This window comes from Tripterygium wilfordii, chromosome 4 (assembly GCF_013401445.1).
Source record: "Tripterygium wilfordii isolate XIE 37 chromosome 4, ASM1340144v1, whole genome shotgun sequence".
Taxonomy (NCBI): domain Eukaryota; kingdom Viridiplantae; phylum Streptophyta; class Magnoliopsida; order Celastrales; family Celastraceae; genus Tripterygium; species Tripterygium wilfordii.
Window position 1 is genome coordinate 1,892,278 of NC_052235.1, and position 25,879 is coordinate 1,918,156.

At 38.9% G+C, this 25,879-nt stretch overlaps 6 protein-coding genes across 9 annotated transcripts; 5 read left to right on the top strand and 1 right to left on the bottom strand.

Moving 5' to 3' along the window:
• Nucleotides 1-184: 184 nt before the first annotated feature.
• Nucleotides 185-4,700, bottom strand: LOC119995814 (probable beta-1,3-galactosyltransferase 12). Its single transcript, XM_038842261.1, has 7 exons — nucleotides 3,554-4,700; nucleotides 2,583-2,735; nucleotides 2,415-2,497; nucleotides 2,225-2,324; nucleotides 2,019-2,132; nucleotides 1,197-1,339; nucleotides 185-545 (listed from the first exon to the last, which is right to left on the bottom strand). Exons 1-7 carry the CDS (start codon nucleotides 3,949-3,951, stop codon nucleotides 457-459), a joined length of 1,080 nt encoding a protein of 359 aa, XP_038698189.1. The 5' UTR covers nucleotides 3,952-4,700; the 3' UTR covers nucleotides 185-456.
• A 275-nt stretch (nucleotides 4,701-4,975) lies between these two features.
• Nucleotides 4,976-13,764, top strand: LOC119997342 (cleavage and polyadenylation specificity factor subunit 2). The gene is made up of 18 exons (XM_038844282.1): nucleotides 4,976-5,198; nucleotides 5,279-5,447; nucleotides 6,064-6,160; nucleotides 6,649-6,775; nucleotides 6,888-7,003; nucleotides 7,177-7,274; nucleotides 7,354-7,505; nucleotides 7,714-7,771; nucleotides 7,870-7,977; nucleotides 8,784-9,036; nucleotides 9,703-9,887; nucleotides 10,818-10,910; nucleotides 11,629-11,727; nucleotides 12,272-12,403; nucleotides 12,491-12,535; nucleotides 12,628-12,795; nucleotides 13,336-13,410; nucleotides 13,529-13,764. Exons 1-18 carry the CDS (start codon nucleotides 5,050-5,052, stop codon nucleotides 13,628-13,630), a joined length of 2,226 nt encoding a protein of 741 aa, XP_038700210.1. The 5' UTR covers nucleotides 4,976-5,049; the 3' UTR covers nucleotides 13,631-13,764.
• Nucleotides 13,765-14,030: 266 nt separating this feature from the next.
• Nucleotides 14,031-14,891, top strand: LOC119996276 (pathogen-associated molecular patterns-induced protein A70-like). The gene has a single exon (XM_038842853.1). It carries the CDS (start codon nucleotides 14,031-14,033, stop codon nucleotides 14,889-14,891), a length of 861 nt encoding a protein of 286 aa, XP_038698781.1.
• Nucleotides 14,892-15,716: 825 nt separating this feature from the next.
• Nucleotides 15,717-18,834, top strand: LOC119996357. 4 transcript variants are annotated; one of them, XM_038842951.1, is made up of 7 exons: nucleotides 15,740-16,264; nucleotides 16,438-16,456; nucleotides 16,602-16,722; nucleotides 17,066-17,187; nucleotides 17,293-17,414; nucleotides 17,986-18,145; nucleotides 18,236-18,421. In XM_038842951.1, the coding sequence occupies exons 1-7, from the start codon at nucleotides 16,111-16,113 to the stop codon at nucleotides 18,357-18,359; spliced, it is 822 nt and encodes a 273-aa protein (XP_038698879.1). In that variant the 5' UTR covers nucleotides 15,740-16,110; the 3' UTR covers nucleotides 18,360-18,421. The 4 variants fall into 4 exon arrangements, with proteins under 4 accessions (XP_038698878.1, XP_038698879.1, XP_038698876.1 ...); XM_038842948.1 differs by having other exon boundaries at nucleotides 15,768-16,264; nucleotides 16,357-16,456; nucleotides 18,236-18,415; XM_038842952.1 differs by lacking the exon at nucleotides 18,236-18,421 and adding an exon at nucleotides 18,433-18,834 and having other exon boundaries at nucleotides 15,787-16,264; nucleotides 16,357-16,456.
• Nucleotides 18,835-19,453: 619 nt separating this feature from the next.
• Nucleotides 19,454-20,710, top strand: LOC119996113 (NDR1/HIN1-like protein 13). Its single transcript, XM_038842637.1, has one exon. It carries the CDS (start codon nucleotides 19,771-19,773, stop codon nucleotides 20,572-20,574), a length of 804 nt encoding a protein of 267 aa, XP_038698565.1. The 5' UTR covers nucleotides 19,454-19,770; the 3' UTR covers nucleotides 20,575-20,710.
• Nucleotides 20,711-23,135: 2,425 nt separating this feature from the next.
• On the top strand, nucleotides 23,136-25,724 carry LOC119998003 (probable leucine-rich repeat receptor-like protein kinase At1g68400). Its single transcript, XM_038845270.1, has 2 exons — nucleotides 23,136-24,843; nucleotides 24,928-25,724. Exons 1-2 carry the CDS (start codon nucleotides 23,604-23,606, stop codon nucleotides 25,587-25,589), a joined length of 1,902 nt encoding a protein of 633 aa, XP_038701198.1. The 5' UTR covers nucleotides 23,136-23,603; the 3' UTR covers nucleotides 25,590-25,724.
• The last annotated feature ends 155 nt before the right edge of the window (nucleotides 25,725-25,879 follow it).

The window sequence follows — 25,879 nt, forward strand, 5'->3', positions numbered from 1 at the left end:
CGTTCCCCAGCCAGTAAATGGGCCTCTAAAGCCCATGTTAGAGACTTGAGAACAGTAAAGTAGGCCTAGTGCTTCTTAATTGCAACTTTAGGTCGATCATATCCCATTTGTTGGTTGTCTTGGTTACCACTACTGCTTCCCATGTTAAGGAATTTTTACCCACAAAGAAATTCTGAACATATCATGCAGAAAACAATGATCAGGTAATAGCTAATGGATTATTACATAGATACACTCTTTAAAGTATTTTGGCAGAGTGATGATTTACATACCAACAGAAACTGTATTTTTGTGGGACGGCCACTGTAAGAATGTATTTGGATTGAGAGATTTAGGGAATACAACACTGAGTAGACTATATTACAAAATTCCTATATGTGAATAGTGTGCATACATGCAACCCCATGAACAAAAGGTGTCAGAAGCCAGCCATGGCTCGTCACAGGAATGAAATAACTATCTATCATCGGGTGGCAATGTTGGACTTTTGGAGCACATATCGATCTTGTGAAGCTCCTTCATCCTACTAGCTGGGTTGCATAAACCTGGTATTTTCAACAATTAACTGGTTTTACATCAAATGCACTTAGGCTGAAAAAAAATTAACTAATAGACTCGTGAAGCAGTGTAAATTGCTATCGTGAACCTCCCGATACATACCACATCGTAGAAAACTTGCATCTAATGATCAATAGATAACTAAAGTTTATTTTAAGTTTTCCACAATCTACACCTAGTGTGCAAGGTTCGAATTCACCGTAAAGTTTCAGAATAAACAGTGTAGCTTCGAAATTAATTCTGACACCCTATGTGATGCATATGTATAGGTAACTGGGTAAGGGAGCCAGGAGCCACCATCCAGCTGGAAAAAGAATGAATGTATGCATGCATTGATCCTAACCTCTCCTTGGAAGAAATTGCTACGATCTTTCCAAACCACCAACTCAAGCCAAAGAGATCAAACAAAGTAACAGAACAAATTAAGAAAGTGGACCATTCTTCCTGAACTTGAACGTTACAGAGACATCACCGTCCCAACTTATGCGAAAAAATACACCTTAATTATCTACATGTCATGAGCATGGTCTCAAATTTCTGATGATATTACGCAAATCTAATAGTAGTTAACTGCATTTATCATTTCTAAACTGACAAATTATTAATGAGCAATTGGGCATTGAGCAAGGATTTATTACCTGAACATTTTGGAATATCCCAGACAGCAATTGATGTGGGTGTGCATCGAGGATCACAGATTGCTCTGTTGTCTTCATGGTTAACATTCATGGCAAGCATCCATGAGCCTATAGTGACATCTTCATTGCTGAACATTCTCAAACTGAAAGACAAAACACTTCCCATTTCATTAAAGAATATCCAACGATAGAGTTATACAAATACCAACAGCATGTTTAACGAAATTACATAAAATGCACAAGAAGGGGTGTATAGTATTTCGCGATTGAATAAGCCATATTAAGAAGCTGAGAAACAATCCAAATTTAAAAAAATCCCTCCACCGAAATTTGCCTGAGTTGTACTATTGATAAAGCTATATTAAATGTATCCATTTGTAGTTGTCTCTTACTCCGCCATGAGTTTCAAAACATCATTCAATTTTGAGGCTTCCAAGGTGAATTTTTTTTTCAATCAACCACATTCACCAAGAAACCACTATCAATTAAAAACAATATGACTTGCGAAAAGGTCACTCCGACCAATAGCCAATCAATTAATTATCAAAGGCAGTTGCCTGTAACTCAAGAACAAACAGGACAGGACTTTGCAAGCAGTAGAAGCAGCGCAAACACCAAAGCAGTCAATTTATCAGAAATAACAATGCCCAAGTCTACATCTAAAGGACAGTTTTCATTGTCATACAAGCAATCCAAGCATTCCTCAACCAAATTTTTTTTGAAAACCGAATGGGTCAATATATCATTAGCCACGAAGCAGAATGGAAAAATAACTGACAAAAAATACATATACAAACAGCAATCGAAATTTAAACAACAGACCTATTGTTTCTAGCAGCTGCCAATGAAGCCACAACTTCAGCAGATAAAACATATATCGGACCATAAGCATGCAAAAAATACCCATTCCCAATCAGATGTCCAGACTTCTCATACCTGAAATTTAATTTTAAAAAATCCAGAGTAAAAATCAAGAACCATATTAGCTGTCCCAAAGATTGAATATTGACAATAAGCAATATACATACCATTTCAGCTTAGGGTCAGTGATGACTGGTCCTTTTTTCAAGCATCCAATGTAAGTCATTGGGTTTGTACGTTCCTTAGCAAGAAGAGTTGCAAGTCTATCTGAAGACCAAGTAAGTAATCAGTAAAATTACAAGAGATAGTGCGACATCACACATCCACAAGTTGAAGACAAGAGTCAGGGACTTATACCCGGACGTAAATAAATATCATCATCAGCTTTGACATAATAATCTGCCTCAAAGAGCTCAAAGGCTGCTTTAAAGAATGCCAGCCTATGAAACAAGAGTAGGTCTATTAGAAGAGTGCTGTAAAAATCACATCAAAATGATTATGTAAACACTGAAAGTCGCCTCTTACGTTTTGTAAGGAAGCTTTAGATACTTTTCTTCCATATCAATGAGCATAAAGTCACTATATGTCTCTACCTCTTTCTCAAGCTGGGCCATCTTCTTCAAATCTTTTGATCGCCCGATTACAAACCTAAAAGCTAAACCAGTAGCTTGCTCCAACCTATGAAGAGTATAATAAGTGAATAGGTATACCATATGGTGCAGCGGGCCCCACCCCACAGAGGTCCTCCCTCTCGAGAGCGTGGGCTGTCAACCCCGAGCCCGTCGAAACCCACGCATGGGCCATGACCTAGCCCAGCTACAACAAGCCTGCAGGCCGCACACTCCAACCCATCACGAGACTATTACGGCCAACGCAGGTTATTGGAGCTGGGAGTTGAACCCCAGCCCCCTTTAACACTAAGGCGTTACGCCTTAGCATCAACCATTGAGCTGCAGTTGTAGCTGGGCTAGGCCCTTAGGCTCGTGGCCCATGCGTGGGTTTCGACGGACTCGGGGTTGACAGCCCACGCCCTCGAGAGGGAGGACCTCTGTGGGGTGGGGCCCGCTGCACCACCATACCATGATTATGAAACCTATTTAGCACATGTAAAAACAGGGGAGAAAGAGAACATCCATACCATAATGTAGGGTAGACCAACAGTGATACAATTCTAGCCCAACAAACATCAAAGCATACCCAAATAAATCGATCTGAACAAAAGATTGCTAAAGAAGATGAGCACATTCACCCTGCTAGATCATCTTGTTCTGCCATTTTTACTTACATTCACCAGGTGCTCAACTATTGCAAATAGTTAACCACATCACGATAAAGACAAACCACAAACTGAATAACACAACTAGTCTACAACCTTCAAACATACCCAGAGACACCAGAAATAAGAACAGCCCAATTCGAACTCATTGTACCGAAATTCCCCATTTCATTTAAAATCTTTTGTTTTTCAAAAAAGAAAAAGAAAGTAATTCATATACCTTAAAAGCCCATCTGGGTCCCTTGGAAACCAGGTGCTCCTCAGAGCTGCCCGCCGTTCAACCGAATCAAACCCGGTTTGTATTCCGACGAACCCAAGAAGCTTGGGCCGATCAATTAAGCCCCTATTACCACCAAGCCTCCGGGAGCTCGAAGCTGAGTAGAAAGCGCGGAAAGTGTCCACGGATCTACCACAGTGGAAAACGGGTACGGGTCTAGGTCTACGGATGGCGACAACGGCGAAAATTGTGCCAGAAATTCCGATGCAAAGAGAGATGAGGGAAAAGACGATAATGCGCAGAGGGTAACGCGCGGGAGAATTGGTTGACGATGGTTTGTGTGGCTTGAAGGTCTTGGTGGTTGCGAGAGAGTGAGAGGGACGGTGAGAGAAGAGTGGCATCGATCTGCGAATTGCGATGTGAAGAAGTCTCACACTTTCAGATCACACTCCAACGATTTCTCTTCTTACAAGACAGCGCTTCGTTCTTCAGAGTTTCCTTTTTTTTTTTCCTCCGATTCTATTATGTTTTATACACTACTACAGTACTACTACTGATATAAACGACTACACTCAACCTTCGTTCTGCATTAGATTCCAAAATCAATCATCAAGCTTGATGGGTTCCGCACAATTCCCTGTCAACAATTGGATCCTGACCCTTCAATCCAACCATTAGAAATTCTTCTTAAAAGAACAAAAAGAGTAGAAAAAATGTCCGACCCATAAACTTTCATAATCCTAGTGGTCTGTCTGTTGACTGACTATTTTGAGAAGGTAATAAAGAGAAATTTGAGACAAGGATGAAACATAAGCACCCTTGATAGAATGGATGTGAGGTTTTCGCTGCTATGAAATTGGAGCAACAAGAAGTGGACTTTTTAGGGATTTGTTTCTGCATTCATCAACTGGCTCATTGTTAATCGAACCCACTGATCGCTGCTGCTGATGTTTTGGATGAAGTTAGCATAGAATGTGAATTGAATTGTTCTATTCACCGACTCTCGGATCATCGCTGCTCGCTCGCACTCCTTCAAGGTGAATCCTAATTCTTATGATTTTCGTGATTGTGCTTCCGCGTAGTCATGGTTTCTGCGATCTGAGTTGATGATCCTTCTATTGCATTTATTGTAGAAACCCTAGTGTCTTAACTGTTATTAGGGTTATCTATCAGACATAGAATACAGTGGCGGTTAATGCTCCAAGTTCATCTACCAGTTAATGCCCAAAGTTCTCGCGTTTGACTTTAATGAATTTGGGCTTTGACCATAATCATACGGACTTTCGAATATTTATGACCGTTATTATCCACCCGTATTCTTTGGGCCGAGCCTGCCTATACACCAGAAAAAGTAGAAATTGAGGCCCAAGTTGATTCCAAACGACACCGTTCTGAGAGTGGTCGAAGTTTCTTCTTCTTTCCTTATTCGCTGAACTCTCAAGAATCACACAGGAATCGCGCTCACTGAGAGAGAGGGGTCGTCGTCGTTACTGTGGAGAATGGGGACGTCGGTGCAGGTGACACCACTGTGTGGTGCTTACAACGAAAATCCTTTGTCCTACTTGGTCTCCGTTGATGGCTTCAACTTCTTGCTCGACTGCGGTTGGAATGACCACTTTGATCCTTCCCTACTTCAACCACTGTCCAGGTAGTTCTCCATACCCTAATTTTCTCGGATTATTTGAATTGTTAGTGTCTGGATTTCTCTTTCCTAATAATGGCTTGCAGAGTAGCTTCGACTGTAGATGCTGTTTTACTGTCGCATCCCGATACGCTACACCTTGGTGCTTTGCCGTATGCCATGAAAAATCTCGGACTCTCTGCTCCAGTGTACTCGACAGAGCCAGTGCATAGAATGGGACTTCTCACCATGTACGATCAATATCTGTCACGGAAGGTTAAGTTTCACTCTGCTCTTTTAGGTTATCTTTTTAATTTTCATAGATGATGAGATGAGAAACGCCATGTTGGGTGTTGAAAACTCGTGACCATGAGGTCCTGTTATATGATTTGAAGTAAAAAATTATGTTAGGTGTTGGTTCTTGTGAGCAATGTTGGAATATCTTCTTGTGATTTTTGTAAGATTAGTAGTTGCACTCGTGTCTGCTTCCAGTGTTGTTTCTATGACTAACCAGATCGAAGAAGATGCAGTCCTGTCTGCCTTCTTATTTTGGATCTTGAGCAGTATCATGAATAAGTATCTGTTGCCTTTTCTTCTTTAAGTCGCCACATCCTTCCAAGCGTTTGTATTTTCCTCTCTTTTTTTCCTGTATCATTTATCCTTTTTCTTGGTCATATATAATCCTGCCCCTTTTCCTTGGGCTGGCAAAAGAAACATTTAAAAAGCTGGAAAAGGACAAAAAAAAAGTTACCTGTAATTTTGTAGAAGTTTTTTTCAAACCTTTTTCCAGGTGGTTTGGAGCTTGTGTTTATGTAATATGGTGACTGCTGCAATTTTTTGGTTTTTTTTATGCTAAACTGGCATGTTCATCGACACCCCCATGGATTTGCAGGCAATGTCAGAGTTCGATTTGTTTACTTTGGATGATATTGATTCTGCTTTTCAAATTGTGACCAGGCTAACATTCTCTCAGAATCATCATCTGTCTGGTATGTCATTTTTATTTAAAGTTAGTCACGCTAAGGATGGTATTTCTTTTCTCTCTGTATGGTGGTCTTCTTTTCTCCTTGAGCTTCTGGTAATCATGCGGAAGCATGTGATGTACTAGGAGGATCATTGAACATATGCATGCATCTCTAGTGAGAGTAATATTGTGTTGAAGAAAGGGTTAAGATTGTAAGGTGAAGATGGTGAAGATGCATTACTTAGTTGAAATCTCTCTTTTTGTGCAATTGCTACGTTTAGCATGTTTATAAGCATTATAGGCTTGAGCTCTACTTATCACCTCCTCCAAAAGATCAGGATAGCCAAAATTCCAAATCACATGATATACCTTCAGCCAGTATCTGGATGGACATGGCATGCATTGTTGACTTTGGACGCTTTTATAATTTTCATGTTCATATTCCTTCATATTTTTTGTCCGTACATTGTTTGTTTATTGTCTTGATTTGGGCAACCTTCTGAAAAATTTTAGGAAAAGGAGAGGGTATTGTGATTGCTCCTCATGTTGCCGGCCATCTATTGGGAGGTACCATCTGGAAAATAACAAAGGATGGAGAAGATGTTATATATGCTGTTGACTTCAACCACCGGAAAGAGAGGTAATGCTTTCAACCAATCACTTGCACCATATCGCACTTACACATACCTATTGATGGGCCTCTATGTCGCTAACATTAGAGGAGCTACTTAATGGAGTTTGTTTTGTATCAGGCATTTGAATGGAACTGTTCTAAATTCTTTTGTCCGGCCCGCTGTTTTAATTACTGATGCCTATAATGCTCTGAACAATCAGCCTTTAGCACGGCATAGAGAAAAAGAAATTCTAGGTATTTTATTCTGGTGTTGTCAACGGTTGTTCTTCATCAATGATATCTTTTCTATTTTTCTTGAAACCAGTTTCCATAGGATTCATCTCATCACATTATTCCAAAGATGCATGCTCTTGTGACCCTTTCATGTCCACACTGATTTTCTGTGCTATTCATCTGTATTATGTTAGAGAATACTATTGTAAAGGCTCTAGAAGCTGGTGGAAATGTGCTGCTACCCGTCGATACTGCTGGGCGAGTGTTGGAACTTGTTCTAATATTAGAACAGGTAAAGAGAATATACTATGGAATTTGTTCTAATTTTGATATATTTTAAAATAAAAATTAAATCTTGATGAACATCGCAGTTCTGGGCACAACGCCTCTTAAATTATCCCATCTTGTTCCTCACTTACGTCACAACAAGCACGATTGATTACGTCAAGAGTTTCCTGGAGTGGATGAGTGACTCCATTGCTAAGTCTTTTGAAACTACACGTGACAATGCTTTTCTTCTGAAGTAAGTGCCCAAGTGGTTCTTTTTTCGTTGTATTTTTTTTGATCTGTTACTGCACCTCCAGCATTGTCTCATAATTTGAGCAGCCGTGATTCATATATATGCTGTAGACATTTTGAAGAAATTTGATTTACAAATATAGATATACTTTGCAAGTCCCTGTGCATCTTTGCCAATAGTTACTTACATGCAATAATACCATCATTTGCAGGCATGTCAGACTTCTAATTAACAAGAGTGAACTTGATAATGCTCCAGTTGGCCCAAAGGTTCATCATTATGTACATTTGATATACATTTATATCTTTGAACTTGTTATCGTAGCTGTCATGAAATCATATGAACATACATCTTCTTTACTCTTTAGGTTGTTCTAGCATCCATGGCTAGTTTGGAAGCTGGTTCTTCTCACGATATATTTGTTGAATGGGCAGCTGATCCGAGAAACCTTGTGCTTTTCACTGAAAGAGCGCAGGTGAGTTCTCCTCTGATGTTTATTAGTTTTCTATTTTAAGCATGTTAAGTTTTATCCTTTCTGGGGTTCACTGTTTCTTGAAGAAGTTGACACAACTGATCCTCTGTGCTTATTCCTAAGGCTGAAAATTTGGGATGCCATTATCTCTTGGATTAATCAATGAATTTCATCTAATTTGTTCAAATGAAAAACATGTTCAGAGCACCATTTCTCTTTCCCTAAAGAGAGCATATTTTCTGTATTTATTGAATGGTATTATCAATTTATGATGTTTCGGGTTCTGGATGAAACTCCAGATGTTTTGGCTCCTGACCCTCACATTGTCTGATATGAGTTTTTAGGGGATACTTGTCCGGAAAATAACCAGAGTAACAATAATGTTGGAGACATTACAACTTCTTGGGTTAGCCATGTAGAATTTTAATTGGTCAACTCTGTTAAAGGCAATATCTTCTAACATCTTAGTGCTTCTCATTTTCCCCTGCAATGGCTTTTGACTAATGAACTTTTCACTCAAGTGGTTATTTATACACATACACACACACAAAAAAGCCTCTCCGCATATTATGTGGTGGTAAGGTCTGCATACATCCGGTCTCTCCCCGAACTCGCTCACTGCGGGAGTTTTGTGCACCGGAGTTGTTTACCTTTTTACACATAAACAACATACACTGGTTCAACAACAATTCGAACCAGTGCAAATAGCTTTAAGCATTTCTGCATTTAGGAAGTAACTAAATTATTTCTTGGATGTTTATTCAGATGATTAAATATATACTGTCTGACTCCTTGCCATGAATATGTAGTTTGGCACCCTAGCTCGCATGCTTCAGGCAGATCCACCTCCAAAAGCTGTTAAAGTAACCATGTCTAAGAGGGTTCCTTTGGTTGGGGAGGAGTTGTTTGCCTACGAAGAAGAGCAAGAGCGATTGAGAAAAGAAGAAGCTCTAAAAGCTAGTCTCATCAAAGAGGAGGAGGCAAAAGCTTCCCACATACCTGACAATAATATGAGTGATCCAATGGTTATTGATGCTGGCAATGCACATACTTCATTGGATGGTATTCTTCTGTTTTCTGATAAACAAGCAGTCACCTAGCCCAAATTTTTGAATGGAGGACTCTGTACAATTTGGAATCTGTTTGAATGATTTCAAATATGTTACAAAAGCTCTTTCAAAAAAAAAAAAATGTTACAAAAGCAATAGAGCATGACTTCAAGTTATCAACCTGATTTTAAATATTATTATGATGGGGATTAGAACTCCAAGGTTCAGATATAGTGTATGCACCGATGGAACTTTCATGAATTTGAATCTCCCTATGTGGTTATATGGTAATATAATTTTATATATCTCTTCCTTTAAAGCTCATTCCATAATTAACGTGCTGGCCATCCAATCAAGGTGCCCTTCCTTTCCTTTCCTCTCATTGAAAGCATTATTCAGGATTTTTATTTAGAGTAAGGCCTGAATTCCACTGACTTTATTCGATTGGAGGAGAGACTTGTTTTGCAAATATTGATAATTTATTAGCTTTGTATTTGTATTTTTGTTTGTTTACATGTGCCAAGCTGCAATAAATGGTGGATCTTGATAGTTTGCTAGGCCTTTTACCTTGGTGGAACTGAAATCCCTTATTGTTGTGTATTCTACTACTATTCTTTTACCCTCAATGCATTTGTAGTTTCGATTATACCAGATGAACCTTTTTACTTGTACCTTGCAGCGGCTGGTTCACAAGGGGGCAGACATTGGGACATATTAATCGATGGATTTGTTCCTCCACCCACCAGTGTCGCTCCAATGTTTCCTTTCTATGAGAATGTGTCTGATTGGGATGACTTTGGGGAAGTCATAAATCCTGATGATTATGTGATCAAGGAAGAAGACATGGACCAATCAGCAATGACTGTGAGTTTTCCTTTGGCTGCTGCGTACATGGGTGATTTTTTTGTTATAGCTTCATTTTGAGAGTGTAATGCTCTTCTTATCTGTCAACAGATTTACAGAGATGATCTCATTTACTTCTCCACTTTTGCTACTTGCTTTTCAAATCGTGCTCTTTAAAATTAGTCTCTTTGGAAGAAGAATAGATGAGGATGGCAATGGAATCTTGACCCATTGCCCAAGTAATTTATTGTATTGATTGACAAATTAACTAATCAATCTTGTTAGTGAAGTGAACTTAATGGTGAGTTCGCTCTGTGGAACATCTGATGTTTGATACCACAAGTTCTTGGAATTGATGCCATTTCATAATTAATTTCTTTGTTGAATCTAGCCAGTGCGATGAGATTTATTAGATACAGATTAGCTGACTGATTATGAATCTGGAGACTGTAGAGGGTGGAGTTCCAGTGAGTTGCTGGATTACCTGAGCAGAAGCGAGAAGATTAATCAAAAAAGGGTTTGTGAAACCACAGTCAGAAAATGGTCCAAGATAACTGTTTAAAGTGAAAGTTCAGCTTGTAATAAACATGCTATAATATTTTAACAAATATTTGCTGTCTTGCTTTATCAGGGTTATTGCTGTTCTTTCCTTTCTTTTTCCCTCATAGAATGAGGGTAGTCTAATTGACAAAAGTGTGGAGAAATATGTAGTAGTTCAATGTTTGTGCCATGTTTTCACAATTCTCTTATTGGTGGTTTGGTTCTAAATTTCTGTTCTCATTTGCTTCTCTGCCTCTGCTTTATGTTATTTCTTTTTTAAATATCTTGACTATTGTCTATTCGTAGGATTAGTAACTATTCAGAGGTATGAAGGTGGCTGTGGCTACATTTATGCTTCAGCTACATTGGTAGAATTGTAATATTATTTTATATTTCTTTTTTTTCCCTCAGATTGGTGGGGATATGGATGGAAAGCTTGATGAAGGATCTGCTAGTTTAATACTTGATACAAAGCCTTCAAAAGTCGTGTCCAGTGAGTTAACTGTAAGTTGAATTCTGGCTTAGGCTATTAAATTGAAGGGCTTTCTCACGCCCTGGTGTGCTAGGTTACTTTGTGGATGCTATGACTATGGATCGATTATAATGATATGACTAGAAGAAAAAAGTACCATATTGATTGTTTTGACCATGGATGGTTAAATCTATTGGTCTGTTATGCGAAACAAATAGATTATTAATTTCATTTGAACTTACTTCCTTGCAACATAGTGTTATTATGGATGTGCTCCTAAACATCACTTCTGAAGATGCCACTTTTTTTTGCCTTCGATTTTATATGTTCTTTCTGATTTGTTGGGCTGAGAAGGGGATGGGTTGTGTGCAGAACAGGTTGGTTATACTTTATATTGATGCTTTCATGCGTTGATTATCCAACTTTAAATTATATGTATGTGACCTATAGGCTATAGTTTATTGGATTAATTTTGTGTGGTTTTCTAACTAATATGATGTGCTCTTTTAAATGATAATGAGGAAGTAGACCAGGAAGTGTAGATGTATCCTCTGGGACCACCAATCTTCTTGTTAATATAAATTAAAATCGAAATGTTCTAGACTTTATTTGAATTCCAAAATCCATCATTTGCTCATATTTGTGCAGATGCTATTAATTGTAGTTAAAGTAAAAGATAACTTATGCAAGTCAAGTTACTTTGTTGGAAATTTTTGTTTTACTGAAGTTGTATTCTTTGGTGGTGTCCAGGTGCAAGTGAAGTGTTCATTGATTTATGTGGACTATGAGGGTCGTTCTGATGGTCGCTCAGTCAAATCAATTCTTGCCCATGTGGCTCCTCTAAAACTTGTATGTCTTTTCTTGTGCTACTTGATTTACTCTAGATGATTACAATTACATTACCAGTTACATTCAGGCATATGCTAAATTTATACAAGCTGCACGTGGTATTTTCATACCAGTGCTACTTTCTTCCTTATATCTCGTGGAATCCCTTTCAACATGCCATTTGTACCCTAGGGCTTCTCAAGAATGGAGGATTCAGTTATTGCATTTTTACCTGTGATTATGCGCTGTCTGACACAGGCATGGCAAACCATGCTCTGCGCATGGTCTATATAATGCTATTGTATGGACATTTTCAGTACTTACCGTAAAAAAAAAATGAGCGGTGGGGAAATTTATTGTTACTGTGGAATTGTGATATGCGCATCAGTTTTTTCAACACATGCTGACAGTCTCTGGGCTTGAGCCTGCTCTTTGCCACCTATTTTTCTACTTAATGTGTCTTATGAAGAGAGAGTAATTCCTGTAGTTCTGCAACTAGGTAGGGTTATGCAAGTGATTATGTTTGAAGTGTTGAACTGATTTTCTCATATATACTTCCTTTTAGGTTTTGGTGCATGGATCTGCGGAGGCCACAGAGCATCTTAGGCAGCATTGCATGAAGCAAGTGTGTCCTCACGTTTATGCTCCTCAAATTGAAGAAACAATTGATGTAACATCTGATTTGTGTGCTTATAAGGTATTATTCAAGACAAAGTTAAGGTTTTCTTGAAAATCAGTTACTTCCGAAATCAACATTCATTTTGTTTTATCCCTGTCATTGTAGGTGCAACTTTCTGAGAAGCTGATGAGCAATGTGCTCTTTAAGAAGGTAAGCAGCTCAGTATGTCAACAGTACTCATGCACAATGGCATCATATTTTCTTTGATCAATCTGCATCTCATGTTATTATCAAAATTTCAGTTAGGAGAGTACGAGATAGCTTGGGTTGATGCTGACGTAGGGAAGACTGAGAACGGCATGCTGTCTATACTACCCATATCAGCCCCTGCTCCACCACATAGTTCCGTCCTTGTTGGTGATCTAAAACTGGCTGATTTCAAGCAGTTTCTTTCTGGCAAGGGTGTCCAGGTATTCCTTTTTTTTTAATTCTTTCTTGAAAGCCGTTCCTTACATGTTAAGAATTAAATAAAGAAACAATTATTTTTCTCTTAAAGAAAATACAATGTAGAAACTGTTTAACTGTGCCAGAGCATATTATCTATCATTTTGTATTGCCACTTTGCCAGGCCATTCATGATTGCATGTGGCCTTGTCACTTGATGACTCTGGGAGATTTTCTAGTCAAATCTAGTATGAAGAAGGTTGTAGTTAAGCTACTAAACACAATTAAAATTGACAAATTCTTTTTCTAACTGGAGTTTGGTGGAATGCATTTCAATGGACATTTACTAACCAACCTTTACTCAGCCTATGTTGCTTCATAAGCCATATGCAGGCCTGTATACATATTGGTCGTCATGCACCTACTTTTATATTGATTATGGGATAATAGCTTCATCTTTTATGGATAGTTAACAATGCTTAGTGATTTATAAAGGGCATAAAAACTTCCAAATATGTAAAAGATTCTTTGATCAGTAAGGTTTGAGACACCGATCTGATATACAGGTTGAATTTGCTGGTGGTGCACTGCGATGTGGGGAGTATGTGACACTACGCAAGGTTGGGCATGGAAGCCAGAAGGTGATTGATTTCTTTTATGTCTTTAGTTTGCCACCTCTTCTTGGTTAAGCAGTAGCCATAGAACATATTTGTGTGTGTTTGGTTAATCAGGCCTTAGCTTTTGAATTCCATTTGGCAGGGTGGAGGATCTGGTACTCAGCAGATTGTGATTGAAGGCCCGCTCTGTGAGGATTATTATATGATTAGAGACTATTTGTATTCACAATTCTATCTGCTTTAAGTTTAAATGGTATAGACCACCCATGATTGGGTTTCACTTTTTACTGGCATTAGACCCTGCCCTCATGGCTTTCCATGAGATAATATATGTATTGAACATTTTGATTATCCAATGTTAAAAGTTTTGAGACAAAACGAGTCTAGCTGTTTCCCTTCTTCAATATCGCTTGCTTTATGAATGGAATTAACCCCACTCTTCTCTTTTGTGGGTTTCTCACAGACCTCTCATATTCAGCCACGTGTCCCACGAGATCTTAAATTATATTATTAAAAAAATTTGACTCCCAAAAGCCAACAAAGAAGTTAAAGAACCAGCCTAAATATCAAATATCGCCCCACTATCTTGCACTCTTCTCCTCTCCTTCCAACCCAAACAAAAGTACAGAGAGTACTCATTAGCCATGTTTGAGGAATCTGTATCTGCTATACCTTCTATATGGGCTTCCATGAACAGCTGGTTCACACCCACTGTTCTCTTTGTTCTACTCAATCTCATGATTGGCACCATTGCTATTACTTCAAGTTTAGGCACTGAAAAACAGAGTGACCAACAGCAGCCGCCGCCACAGCAGCAGCTAGCTAGATCTCCATCTGTTTTACAGAGACTCAAATCCATCAATTTCTATTCCTACAGATCCCCGGATCCCACAAGTCATACCTTCCATGATCAGACACCCCAAGAAACTGAGACCCATTTTGCCTTTCAACAAACACCCCTACACCCTCAGCTCACTACATCTCCTTCTGTCTTGCAGAGACTGAAGTCAATTAAACTCTACAACTACATATCCCACGAAACACCAAATACCCTGCACAAAACCCGAGAGACAGAGACACATTTTCAAGAACAACAAGAAGAACATACCCCAGAAGTAGAACAGGAGGAGGAGGATGAAGACGAGAATGAGCAAATCCAAGATCAAGCGCAGACCATTGACGAGATATACAGCAAGCTGAAGGGGCATAGGACTTATTCAGACACCAAGCCGGCTTCTGGGGAGATGCCCACAAAATTACCGAAGAAGATGAAGAAATGGGCGAGTGCCAAGTTGGCTAATGCGCATTTCGAGGATGAGGACATCGTGGAGGCTCGTCGTCCGGCGACTGTGAGGGAAGGGAGGCCTAAAGTAACTGAGGCGGACGACGAGGTGGATGCCAAGGCTGATGATTTCATCAACAAATTTAAGCAACAGCTGAAGCTGCAAAGAATCGATTCGATAATCAGGAACAAGGATATGATCAGTAGAGGCAGTGGAAAGTAAAGGTGCTGCCTTTACATTCTGGGTTCGATTTATATTTTTTTGGTGGGAAGTTTTATTAAAAATCTCAAAAAGGCTTGCTATTTGGTTTAGATCCACTTGACCAAATACTGTACTTGTGCTTATGTTTTGTTAAACTAATTGTTCAAAGATCAGTCAGATATGCTTAATATTATCGTATGTTGTTCTTCAAGGTCTGTCCTGTTCTGTCTGTTAATGGTTGATCTGGGAAATTGAAGTGAAGTGGGTGGGTAGTTTGGTCAAATCAAGTTCGGTGTATCTACATCATTGTTTTCCGTATATGCAGGGGTTTGGTTGTGTTGCACGTGGGTGATAGTGTAATTCTTGGTTGTAATAGCTTATCAAGTTTATTGTGGACAATCAAATTATTTTCTATTGCAAAAATATATATATATATATATTCCAAGCTACAACTCAATATCCGAACCAATTCATTGGCAAACTAATCATAACTACTAACTAGAGATGGTGAGTGTAGAGAAGGAGATTGTCTTGCTAACAACAAGAGATCATTACTACTGTTTATTCGACAGAATTAAAACGACGGTTTGGCTAAAATGAATGAGAATGACAGAGAACCTTTTAACATGTCCCAATTAGGTTAGCAATTAGAAAAAAGGAATCAACTTTTGTTAATGAGATTTCTTTTGTTTTATCTTGGTTGTTATTGTTTTCATGTTGTTTTTCTTAGAAAAATATGATTTGAACCGATAGATGAGTTGATGGTATTGGTCTGCATTCTTTAATGATGTGCCAAGACATAATTTTTTTTTCCCCTTTTTTTCTCGGAGACAGTAAAGGTTTTCTTTTTTATGTACTTATAGTGATTTTTCTAATAAAAATTCCTAGATTGACCCGAAGAATTCCAATTACAATCCAACCATTTTGAGAGAACGATTGGTTTTTGCTGTGCGAACTATTAAATCTGAATCTCAAAAGTTTGAGGGCAAACAATTGATTTCAATAAAATGAAGAAAAGGGCTATTGTTCATGTTTTATCGTTCTCAGTTCAAAATTCAAAATTCAAACATCTCTAATTGGAAAAAATCAACAGGGTCACATTTTAAAAGGTCTAAAAACTGGTCCGCAGAAAAACCCAGATGACCAATCAAGAACGGCATTTGGAATCTTCAATAGACGAAAGAAAGAGGGGTTTAAAGAACTTTTCGGAGGAAGGAGGAAGTCGAGTGATCGAAGAAAGATGGTGTGGATGGTAAATCAGGAGATAACGAAGGGGAATAGAAGACGGTCATGGGGAGGAGCGTTTCTGTGCTGGGTTTGCCTTATGTTGGTAACTCCCAAGATACCACTCTCCCCTGAGTACCACCTGTTCGCTGATATGCGCAACTTCCTCGGTATGCTATTTCGTCTTCTCTCTTTATAATAACATGTGAATATCATTCTGTGGATTGATTTGACTTGATTTTGCTATCTGGGTATTTGTCAGGAGTGCCTAATACGTTGAATGTGATCACCAATTTCCCTTTTTTGATTGTGGGTGTTCTTTGTTTTGTTCTCTGTTTACAAGGAAGCTTCTTCAATATCAGGTTACTATTTCTGTCCCTTTTTTAGTGTTCTTCTATTCTCCTGTAGCTTGTAATGTCGTTTCGGTACATCTGGTGATGGAATTGTTTATGGGTTTTTTTTGCTTTGATGGGTTATTCTTGGGAATGGGGGATGGGCTTGTTGCAGTTTGCGAGGAGAGGGTTGTGGATGGACCATATTCTTTGCAGGGATAGCGGGGATGGCTTTTGGCTCTGCTTATTATCATCTCAAGCCTGATGACAATAGAGTAATGTGGGACATCTTGCCGGTTAGCATTACTCTTCCATTGTATAGCATACCAAATCCCGTCACTTGGTCTGCAATGCTTTTGCCTTTTGACTATGAGAATATAAATTGGAAAGAAATTGTAACTTAATCCTTTTTGTTGACAGTAATAATCAACTTCTCAAATTGGAAAGTCCAAACCTTGCCTTCTGGCATGGTGAGGGTCTCTTGTCAGGAAATCATGTGAATATTTTACAATCACTTGTATATTGAGAGATTGGTTTCTTTTGGATACTGTTGATGCATTGTTCTTTTATGCTATATTTTACTCATGCTTTCTAGGATTTCAATGTTATATATTTGTAAATAGATCATGTTTATTGCAGATGATGATCGCATACTCGGCACTTTTATCTTGTTTTATTGTGGAGAGAGTGGGGAATAAGATTGGATTAAGTTGTTTGCTAGGGCTTTTTCTACTTGTTTTTCTGAGTGCAGCTTATGCAAGGTGAGTTTTAGTTCTAAATACCCACCATCCTCTCATTGTCTTCAGGCTCTATCTTGTCTGGAATATATATAAGTTTTGTGCTGAGTGGGTGGCAGTTGATTGCAGAACATTTAATGATCTTCGGCTGTGCATGATGTTCCAGTTGATCCCATGTATAGCCATACCGACCATGAATTTTTTGTTCCCTCCTAAATATACACACTCAAGATTTTGGATCTGGGCAGCAGGTATGCCATGTTTTCTTTCATTCTTTTTTTAATGCCATTTTCTATCTTTTTATGAGTGAATCAGTGAACAAAACCTTTAGTGGTCAAGGGAAGAGAACCCGGAAAGTGCCATCTCAGAATGTTCATCTATAGCATAGAGATAAATTAAATCATTTTGTTTGATCTTTACTTTTTTTACTTTCACTGAAATTTATTTACTTATGCCATAAAATGCTCGTAAATTATTAAGATTATGTGACTATGTGTTGGGAGTTGAAACCTTCTCTAGATAATCTTCAGGTTTTATGCTGGTTGTGGTTCCTGCAAGATCATACCTTATTTTGAATATTTGAAAGGAAGGAGAGGATTTGTGTCTGACAATTCATTTGTCTGTAATGGGAAGTGATTGAATGAGTTTTGCAGATATAAATTATTTGTTCTTGTTTGATATTGTATGTTTTGATGGGAAAGGTTATTCAAAGCAGTTCACAGGACATCGATATACTGCGTAGTGTGCTGAAACCTACATGGTTATTGGTTTATTCTTTTGTTTATGCATGAAATATCAAAATATGGCAATCATCTGGTGCAGGGGTTAGCCTATTTGCGAAATGTGAAGGTTGTCTGGATAGGAGAATATACAGGGCAAATCGCTACTACATCAGTGGGCACTCGTTGGAGCACTTGTGTTCTGCACTCATCCCTGTTCTGCTTGCTTATATGCTTATGTATAGGAATTTAAGGTTTCAGAGGTATTACATTTTGCTGTTCCTGCCATTTCTTCTGCATATTCTTTAATAAAAATAAAGTCGATGACACATTGTTACTCATAACATTTGTAGAGACACCTATCACTCAATTTCCCCGAATCCCAAATTACATCACATACATAATGGAGGGAAGAAAATGCCGGAATGCTGTCTCCACCCGTCCACAATATCTAGTTCAATTATATTTCACACGTGACTGTTTTACCTATTAATTTTTTGAGAAACGTTGTAAGGTCTATGTTCTTACATGTTAGTTGGACTAATGACAGATTAGGTGACTTGAAAGAGCGCCTCTGAAGATAGTCGGGGTGATTAATGAAGGCATTGCCTGTGCTGGTGGTGGTGGGTGCCTGAGACGTTTCTTCATTGTAGAAAAGAGCAACCGGAGGAGGCAATAAATATCTTTAGGATTGTATGATTCCGGCTGGAGTGGCGCTTAAATTTTTGAGAGAGAGGAATTATTTACTTGCACTAAAGTCTGCCAAACATCTAAGTTGATTATAAGAAGATCATGACAGTGAATCAGTTTATTATACCGGTTGTTGGTGGTTCTTTTTTTGTTTTTGCGCACTCCCTTAGCTTGAATGAAGGTATTGTATTGTAATCTGATGTTGTTGTGTGAGATTGTTGTTAGCATAGTGTAATAAGATTTAAGGTCATATGTTGGTTGGTTGGTTGGTTGAGGTTATTTTGTTGCAGTTGCTTGTTCTGTACTACATCGTCTCAGTGTCTAATGTGGGTGGTTGGTGAGATAGATGACAGTACAGTTGGGATTATATATATTGTAGGAAAAGACTGTGTACATGCTGCTCGGATGTAGCTGAGTCTTAAACGCCAACAAACATGGATTCAAGTGTAAAATAAACAAACAATCTTCCCTGTACAGCTACTGCCTATTCTTGCAATTCAATTTCAATCATGTGAGCCCCTGCCTGGCCTGCCTTCCTTCAATGGTAGTAATTACGCAAGGTCAATGTAGAAAAGGGCAACCTATTCCTATTGTACCACTAGTGTCGGTGGCCGTAGATGGTAATGCCAACCAAGCTAGCTTTCTGTTTTGTGTTTTGTTTATTTATTAATTAAATTAATGCCACTAATTGATGGATGATAACTCCAACTTGGAATAAAAAAAGATCCCTGTAACCTCGAAACCAGCAGCATGTAATTATTGACTTAAAAAGTCTAATAAATACTAATAAGATATAGTAATGAAGTGGGAACTAGTTTAGTGATTTGGATTACTTAACTAATCATTTGCTCCACCTGCAAAATTACTGTCATTACTTTGCTTATAAAACACCTAAGCTTCACCAAGATTTGATAATCCATCTCTAGCTACCAAACTAGTTCAACTTCACCTTCCAATTACCATTACCCTTACCTTCCCAACATTACACAGTACCAAGTAAAGATCTTTGGGAGGCAGAGAAAGATTTACAGTAATCAGCAAAAGAAAGAGGAGATTCCAAATTTGTAAGTTGAGGTGTTGGCATCTCCTTTGGGTGTTGTGTACCTCTCCACTCCTTCCTGTTCCACCACTCTCTCTATTAACATTACCCCCCGCATCTTCCACTCCTCTCCACACTCAATTCCCCCACAAAAAAAAAATGACTGACAGAGTCTTCCCCGCCTCCAAGCCAGCTACCAACGGCACCGCTGCCCCCGCCGTCAATGGTGCGACCACCAATCCAGCACCCACCAAATCTCATCTGTATAATCCTACTTCCCGCCTCCCCTACCGGCCTCGGCCCCACCACAGCCGTTACCGCCGCGGCGGGAGGAGCCTCTGTTGCTGTTGCTGCTTCTGGGCAATCCTGATCGTCCTAATCCTTGCCCTAATTGTGTCAGTTTGCGGCATTGCGCTTTACATCCTCTACCGCCCTCAACGTCCTGAATTCTCGGTCCCCTCCCTCCGCATTCACCGCCTCAACCTCACTACTGCCGCTGACGCCTCTTCTCACCTCTCAACTCTCCTAAACATGACTATCTTCACCAAAAACCCCAACTCCCATATTACCTTCTTCTACGACCCGTTTGTTCTTACTGCGCTGTCGGACTCCAATGATGTCCAGCTGGGAAACGGGTCGGTACCCGGGTTCACTTTACAGAAGAAGAACGAGACAACGTTCAGGGGAATATTGATTTCGGGGTCGAATGAATTGGATGCGGAGTCGGTTACCTCATTGAAATCGGATCTGAAGAAGAAAAATGGAGTGGAATTGATGATCCAAATGGATACTAAAGTGAAAGTGAAGCTGGGTGGGCTTAAGACGAAGAAAATTGGGATCCGGGTAAAGTGTGATCAGATCAAAGGGGTTGTACCGAAAGGTAAGACACCGTCGGTGGCGGTTACAACCGGGTCCAAGTGTAAGGTTGATCTGAGAATCAAGATCTTGAAATGGACTTTCTGATTAAAAAAATATATTTTGTTTTTTGATTTCCAATTTTATGTTCACTTTTTTTTTCTTTTTTGGATATGTAAACTTTTGATAAAAGAATTATGGGTTTGAGAAGTTGAGTTGCAAATTGCAATTGTGAGTATCTTCATGGGAAGATGATTTATTTTTTATTTTTTTTGAATTTACTTTTGTTGTTGAATTAATAGTAAATTTTTTTGATTAAAAAAAAAAGTACTAGTTATTTTGCTCTAAAATTGTTATTTTCTCGTGAATTCAATTGATTACCTAAGTAGCGATTTTATGTGGAAAGTAAGGTAGAATCGAGGGTTTACTCTTTTTTTGTATATTGGATAGGGAGAGAGATCAAACCCTAAACCTAATATTTAGGTGTATGAATGCATTACCAATTACGTTAGCGGCGTTGTCAAAATTTAGGGTTTACTACCAGCAAGGTAGGTGTTAGACTGACATCATGTGACCAGCAGTTGGGTACTTCAATTTCAATCATTTACATTTACAATTACTGTAAAGATTTGGTTGGACTAGCTTTTCAGTTTTCAGCAGAGTAGGTTTTGATTCTGTGCAATTGAATTTACAACCATTCCAATGCAACAAGTAAGTGAAATCATGGTTTTATATATAAAGCATGACTTGTGTTACACTTTCAAGTATGCCAGCAACAAGTGTGTGCAAAGTGCAAAGTATCAGAGAGTGAGAGAGAGAGAATCAGTTGCTTGATTTTGACATCTCTCGGGCCCAAAGGTTAGCCCACCAGCCTTAACATTTTAACACGAACCCAAATAATGTTGACTAGGGTCCGCCTCAGCCTGGCTCGATCAGGAACAGACATCATGTTAAAATTTGGACCATTTCAATGAAAAACTTTAGTCACACCTTAATTTTTACTAAAGTAAAGACATCTCGATTTATGTTGATTTCGCGTTGATCATATATATTTTGGGCTAATTTGGTACAGTATTTACAAAGTAGCAGATATGCCAACAGAAATGGTGATAACAGAAATACTAGAAAATTTTAGCAACAGAAATGCTGACTAAATGCTGAGTAGGTGTTTGGTTGTACTTTTGCTATTAACATTAGTGTTGTATAGCATTTTGTGATAAATTACTTGCATAGGTATTATGCATATTTGTTTTATACGTTGTATCCAAACAAACAATTTAATTATTAAAAATAATATAATGACTTTTAAATTAATTAAAGATAATAATAATTAATAAATACATTAATAAATCATCAATTTATTTGAATTTAATTTATTTATTATTTCACTTATTTAATGAGAAGGATTTTAATAACACTAATCCTTCATAAATTGAACAAATAAGTTATGGACATAAATGAGGGGTAATCTTGGAATAATATCAAATTATCGAGGACAATAATGAGAACAATTTCGAAATGCTCCAGAAAAGCTACTCAAGAGTAGCATGTCAAAGTTGGATGAAAATGTTGGATAAAAGTCTCTCGAACTATGTGCTGCTAAATTGTTGTTTGGTTGAAACCAACATTTATACTCAAAAGTAATATAAATGCTTCACAATGTGTACCAAACTGGCCCTTTGAGTTTGAGGCTTAAAACACCCAACTTCCTTTGAAGCTTTAAAAGTCTGAACAGAGGAGTGTCTCTGTCAAATTTGAAGTTCCTGCGACGATGAGAATGAGAGTTATGACGCCATCGATCGACCACGGAGGGAGGCGCCCCCGCTACAATGATGAGTTTTCTATTAGTTTCTTTGGTATTGTTCAAACAATGAGTTGTTTAGGGTCTAGGATTTCTTCGCTTGGGTGTTTTATGATGATGACTTCGTCATAGAATGGGTTAGGAAAACTGGGCGTTCGAATGGCTCCAGAAGTGTTAAGGCAAAGTATGGCAAAGTATTTAGAGAAAATACTTGAAGAACGATCCAAACAACAAGCACAAGAGGTAATACTTCATGAGCCATAATTATTATTCTTATATTTATTATGTTGTTGATTTTCAATTTGTTTATTTTTCAAGCACCAGATAGAATGCATCGTTTATTTTTCAAACTTCAAGATTCACTGATGACTGAACTGCCTCTATTTGGAGTTGTAGAGAGACTTGAACAGCCTTGACGTGTGGTTAGGTAGATTAGTCTATCTACCAACTCGAAAAGCTCATCTTCTACTTTGCATATTTTGGCGTCAACATCTCTTGGCTGGGCATCATGTGCTCTGTTTTTTGTTATCATTGATGTGTCTCTGTTTTGGATATAAGTCTTGTGGATATCCTTGTAATGTTAACATGGTTTTTGAGAGGGAAATTATAGGTAAAATTGTAAGAACAACTTTACTTTTTACACCCCTTTTTTTACTTCTCACACCCCCTATTAGATTTCAGTTTTATTGAACGTCTATTGTGTCTTTTCAATCGAGGTTTAAATGTGTGAATTGCATTACCCTAATTATATCTCACCTTCTTTGTTTTTTTTTTTTTTCAAGTTTGAAAGTAATTTTTATATGCACTTATTGAATTGGATTAAGAGCCCTGTAATTTTTGATAGTTTTGAAGGGAAGAAAGTGTGGACACAATGATCTCTTGGACATTAAGAAAATATAGATGTTTGTATTTTTTTGTTATGAATTGAAAGGGAAGAGTCTGGATTTCTTACCAATTTTGGAGGATTTCATTGCCAAAGACAAGCTTGTCTTCTTCAAATCTCGCTGGATCCCTCTGGCACCTTTCTTCTTTATATTTCTTTCACCTTTCATTTATGGAAGAATCCCAAAATCCAACCACAAATGCAAATTCATAATTGCATATCACCGTTGAATTCATAATGACCCACTCACACGCATTCTTCCTGTTTGGCATTACTGCGGCGCGTCCATGCTTCCACACACGCAAAACGATAAGCGGAGTAAGATAATCTCGCTTGCCAAACACTTCCTTTTCTTCTATTAACGGCTACTCTCGAACTTCGTTCCTCATGCCCTCCTTTTTTGCTTCACTTTCCTTTCCTCTGTTTTTCCCGGAAAATTGAAGGGACCTGAAAATGTTTGGCAAGAAAGCTTCTTTCAACTTCACTCTCGTTCTCTTATTTTCTTTCTCTTTGTCAAGCCCAGACTTCGCTGCTTTACTCTCCTTCAAGGCCTCCTCGGACCCATTCGATTCACTCTCCTCTTGGGTTAGCTCCTCTGCCTCAAACCCTTGTCTCGACTCGTGGCTCGGCGTCACCTGTAACCCGGTCACTCACCGAGTCACGCGACTTGTCCTCGAGAATCTTAACCTAACCGGACCGATTGACTCGCTTTCCGGACTCACTCAACTCAGGCTACTTAGTCTTGAGAAAAACTACCTCTCCTCTTCATCGTCTCTTAATCTGTCTTTGTGGCCAAACATCAAACACCTCTATCTATCACACAATCGTTTCGCCGGAAATTTCCCCGACGGAGTTTCGACATTACGGCGACTACTGCGTCTTGAGCTGTCTTACAATAACTTCTCTGGCGGAATCCCGCTGAACGAATTGGCTAGGTTGACCCGATTGTTGACTCTACGACTAGAGGCCAACTTGTTTACTGGAACACTCGACTCTGGCGACTCATCAATTTATTCTCTCGTTGACTTCAACGTTTCTGGCAACAAACTCTCCGGGGAGATTCCGACGTGGCTGTCGCGTTTTCCGAGGTCGTCGTTTACTGGAAACGAGAATCTCTGCGGCGAACCGTTACTCCTCAGCTGCTCTAATCGGACGGTGCCGAGCGAGCCCGTACGATCGGATAATCATGGAAGTAGAGGACCGAGTAAGGCAGTGGTCCTCATCATTGTTATCATCGATACAGTGGCGATTGTGGCGGCGTTGGTGACAGTGACGTGGTGTTGCCGTTACAAGGCTAGGGCCCACAGAGATGTCACTACTAAGCCCAATAATAAGGCCCACAGTTTTGTTGGGCCCCACACTGAGCCTAGAGTGGATGAGGAGAAGATGGTGGCATTTGAGGGTTGCAAGGGTTTTAGCAAGGTGGATGATTTGTTAAAATCATCAGCTGAGCTGTTGGGGAAAGGGACTGTGGGGACCACTTACAAGGTGGTGATGGACGGTGGTGGTGTGGTGGTGGTGAAGAGGGTTAGGGACAATCTCAGGACAAAAAACCTTGATGGATGGTTGAGATTAATTGGTGGGATTAGGCATTCTAATATCCTGAGCCTCAGAGCATACTATCATTCCAAGGAGGAGTTGCTATTGGTCTATGATTTTCTACCAAATGGAACCTTGCATTCTCTCCTACATGGTCAGGAACTTAATTTATGTGTTTTTTTTTTTGGTGTTAAATTAATTTACTTGATTAATGTGGGGTGCAATTTCTGTACTACAGGAAACAGAGGGCCATGGAGAACCCCATTGGATTGGACTACGAGGTTAAGGCTAGCTTCAGGAGCTGCAGAGGGCCTGGCCTTCCTGCATTCATACAGCAAAGCCAAGCTCTTCCATGGACATGTAACATCATCAAACATCATTGTTGATCACCACGGCAATGCTTGTGTATCAGATATTGGTCTCCACCAGCTCTTACAAACACCAAAGTGGACCAACAATGACTACAAGCCCCCGGAATTGACTCTCAGCAGCAGCAACAACAGAAATTACACTCAGAAATCTGATGTTTATAGTTTTGGAGTGGTTGTTTTGGAGATTTTGACGGGGAAAATGGCGAGCGGAGAAGGACAAGAGAGTTTGGTGAAGTGGGTTCAAAGTTTGGGGAGAGAAGAGTGGACATGGGAGGTGTTTGATTATGAGTTGATGAGGTACAAAGAGAATAAGCAGGAGATGGTGGCTTTGATGGAAGTGGGTTTGCTTTGCTTGACTAGTTTGGGTAAAGATCGTCCAAAGATGAGTATGGTGCATAGTATGATTGAAGGTATAAGGACAAAGGGAGCAATTGGAGGTGTGAATTGTGTTGTGAATAATCTTTCTTCTGATTCTTCTCCTGCTTTATCAGAAGGTACACGCACCAACTCCATTGGCAGACAACTTTAGAGGAGTCTAGTTTGCTAGTGTTTCATATAGTTGATTCATTCATTTATGATTTCTCTTTTACATATGTTTTTTAGGCATTTGATGTAGTTGCATCGCCTTGGATTGATAATATAAGAAAAACTCATGCTCACAAAACACTTTACAAGTGCTAACAATTGATTATTGAGCATGTAAAACAGAATGTACCCCAAACAATTAAAAAAATCATCAAAGTTTTATTATATCCACTCTGATCAATGAACAAATGTAGTAATAGTTTTGGTATGAATACAGAGTACAAACCAGAGGAA

Coding starts and splice junctions, on each gene's coding strand:
- LOC119996276 (XM_038842853.1), top strand. CDS start 14,031: ATGTTTGAGGAATCTGTATCTGCTATACCTTCTATATGGGCTTCCATG.
- LOC119998003 (XM_038845270.1), top strand. CDS start 23,604: ATGTTTGGCAAGAAAGCTTCTTTCAACTTCACTCTCGTTCTCTTATTT. Junction 24,844..24,927: donor CTTGCATTCTCTCCTACATG/GTCAGGAACTTA, acceptor TCTGTACTACAG/GAAACAGAGGGCCATGGAGA.
- LOC119996357 (XM_038842948.1), top strand. CDS start 16,111: ATGGTGTGGATGGTAAATCAGGAGATAACGAAGGGGAATAGAAGACGG. Junction 17,415..17,985: donor ATTTTGGATCTGGGCAGCAG/GTATGCCATGTT, acceptor CATCTGGTGCAG/GGGTTAGCCTATTTGCGAAA. Junction 18,146..18,235: donor AGGAATTTAAGGTTTCAGAG/GTATTACATTTT, acceptor TAACATTTGTAG/AGACACCTATCACTCAATTT.
- LOC119997342 (XM_038844282.1), top strand. CDS start 5,050: ATGGGGACGTCGGTGCAGGTGACACCACTGTGTGGTGCTTACAACGAA. Junction 9,888..10,817: donor TGGACCAATCAGCAATGACT/GTGAGTTTTCCT, acceptor TTTTTCCCTCAG/ATTGGTGGGGATATGGATGG. Junction 13,411..13,528: donor TTGGGCATGGAAGCCAGAAG/GTGATTGATTTC, acceptor TCCATTTGGCAG/GGTGGAGGATCTGGTACTCA.
- LOC119995814 (XM_038842261.1), bottom strand. CDS start 3,951: ATGCCACTCTTCTCTCACCGTCCCTCTCACTCTCTCGCAACCACCAAG. Junction 2,133..2,224: donor ACTGACCCTAAGCTGAAATG/GTATGTATATTG, acceptor ATTAAATTTCAG/GTATGAGAAGTCTGGACATC. Junction 1,340..2,018: donor GCAGCTGCTAGAAACAATAG/GTCTGTTGTTTA, acceptor TTTGTCTTTCAG/TTTGAGAATGTTCAGCAATG.
- LOC119996113 (XM_038842637.1), top strand. CDS start 19,771: ATGACTGACAGAGTCTTCCCCGCCTCCAAGCCAGCTACCAACGGCACC.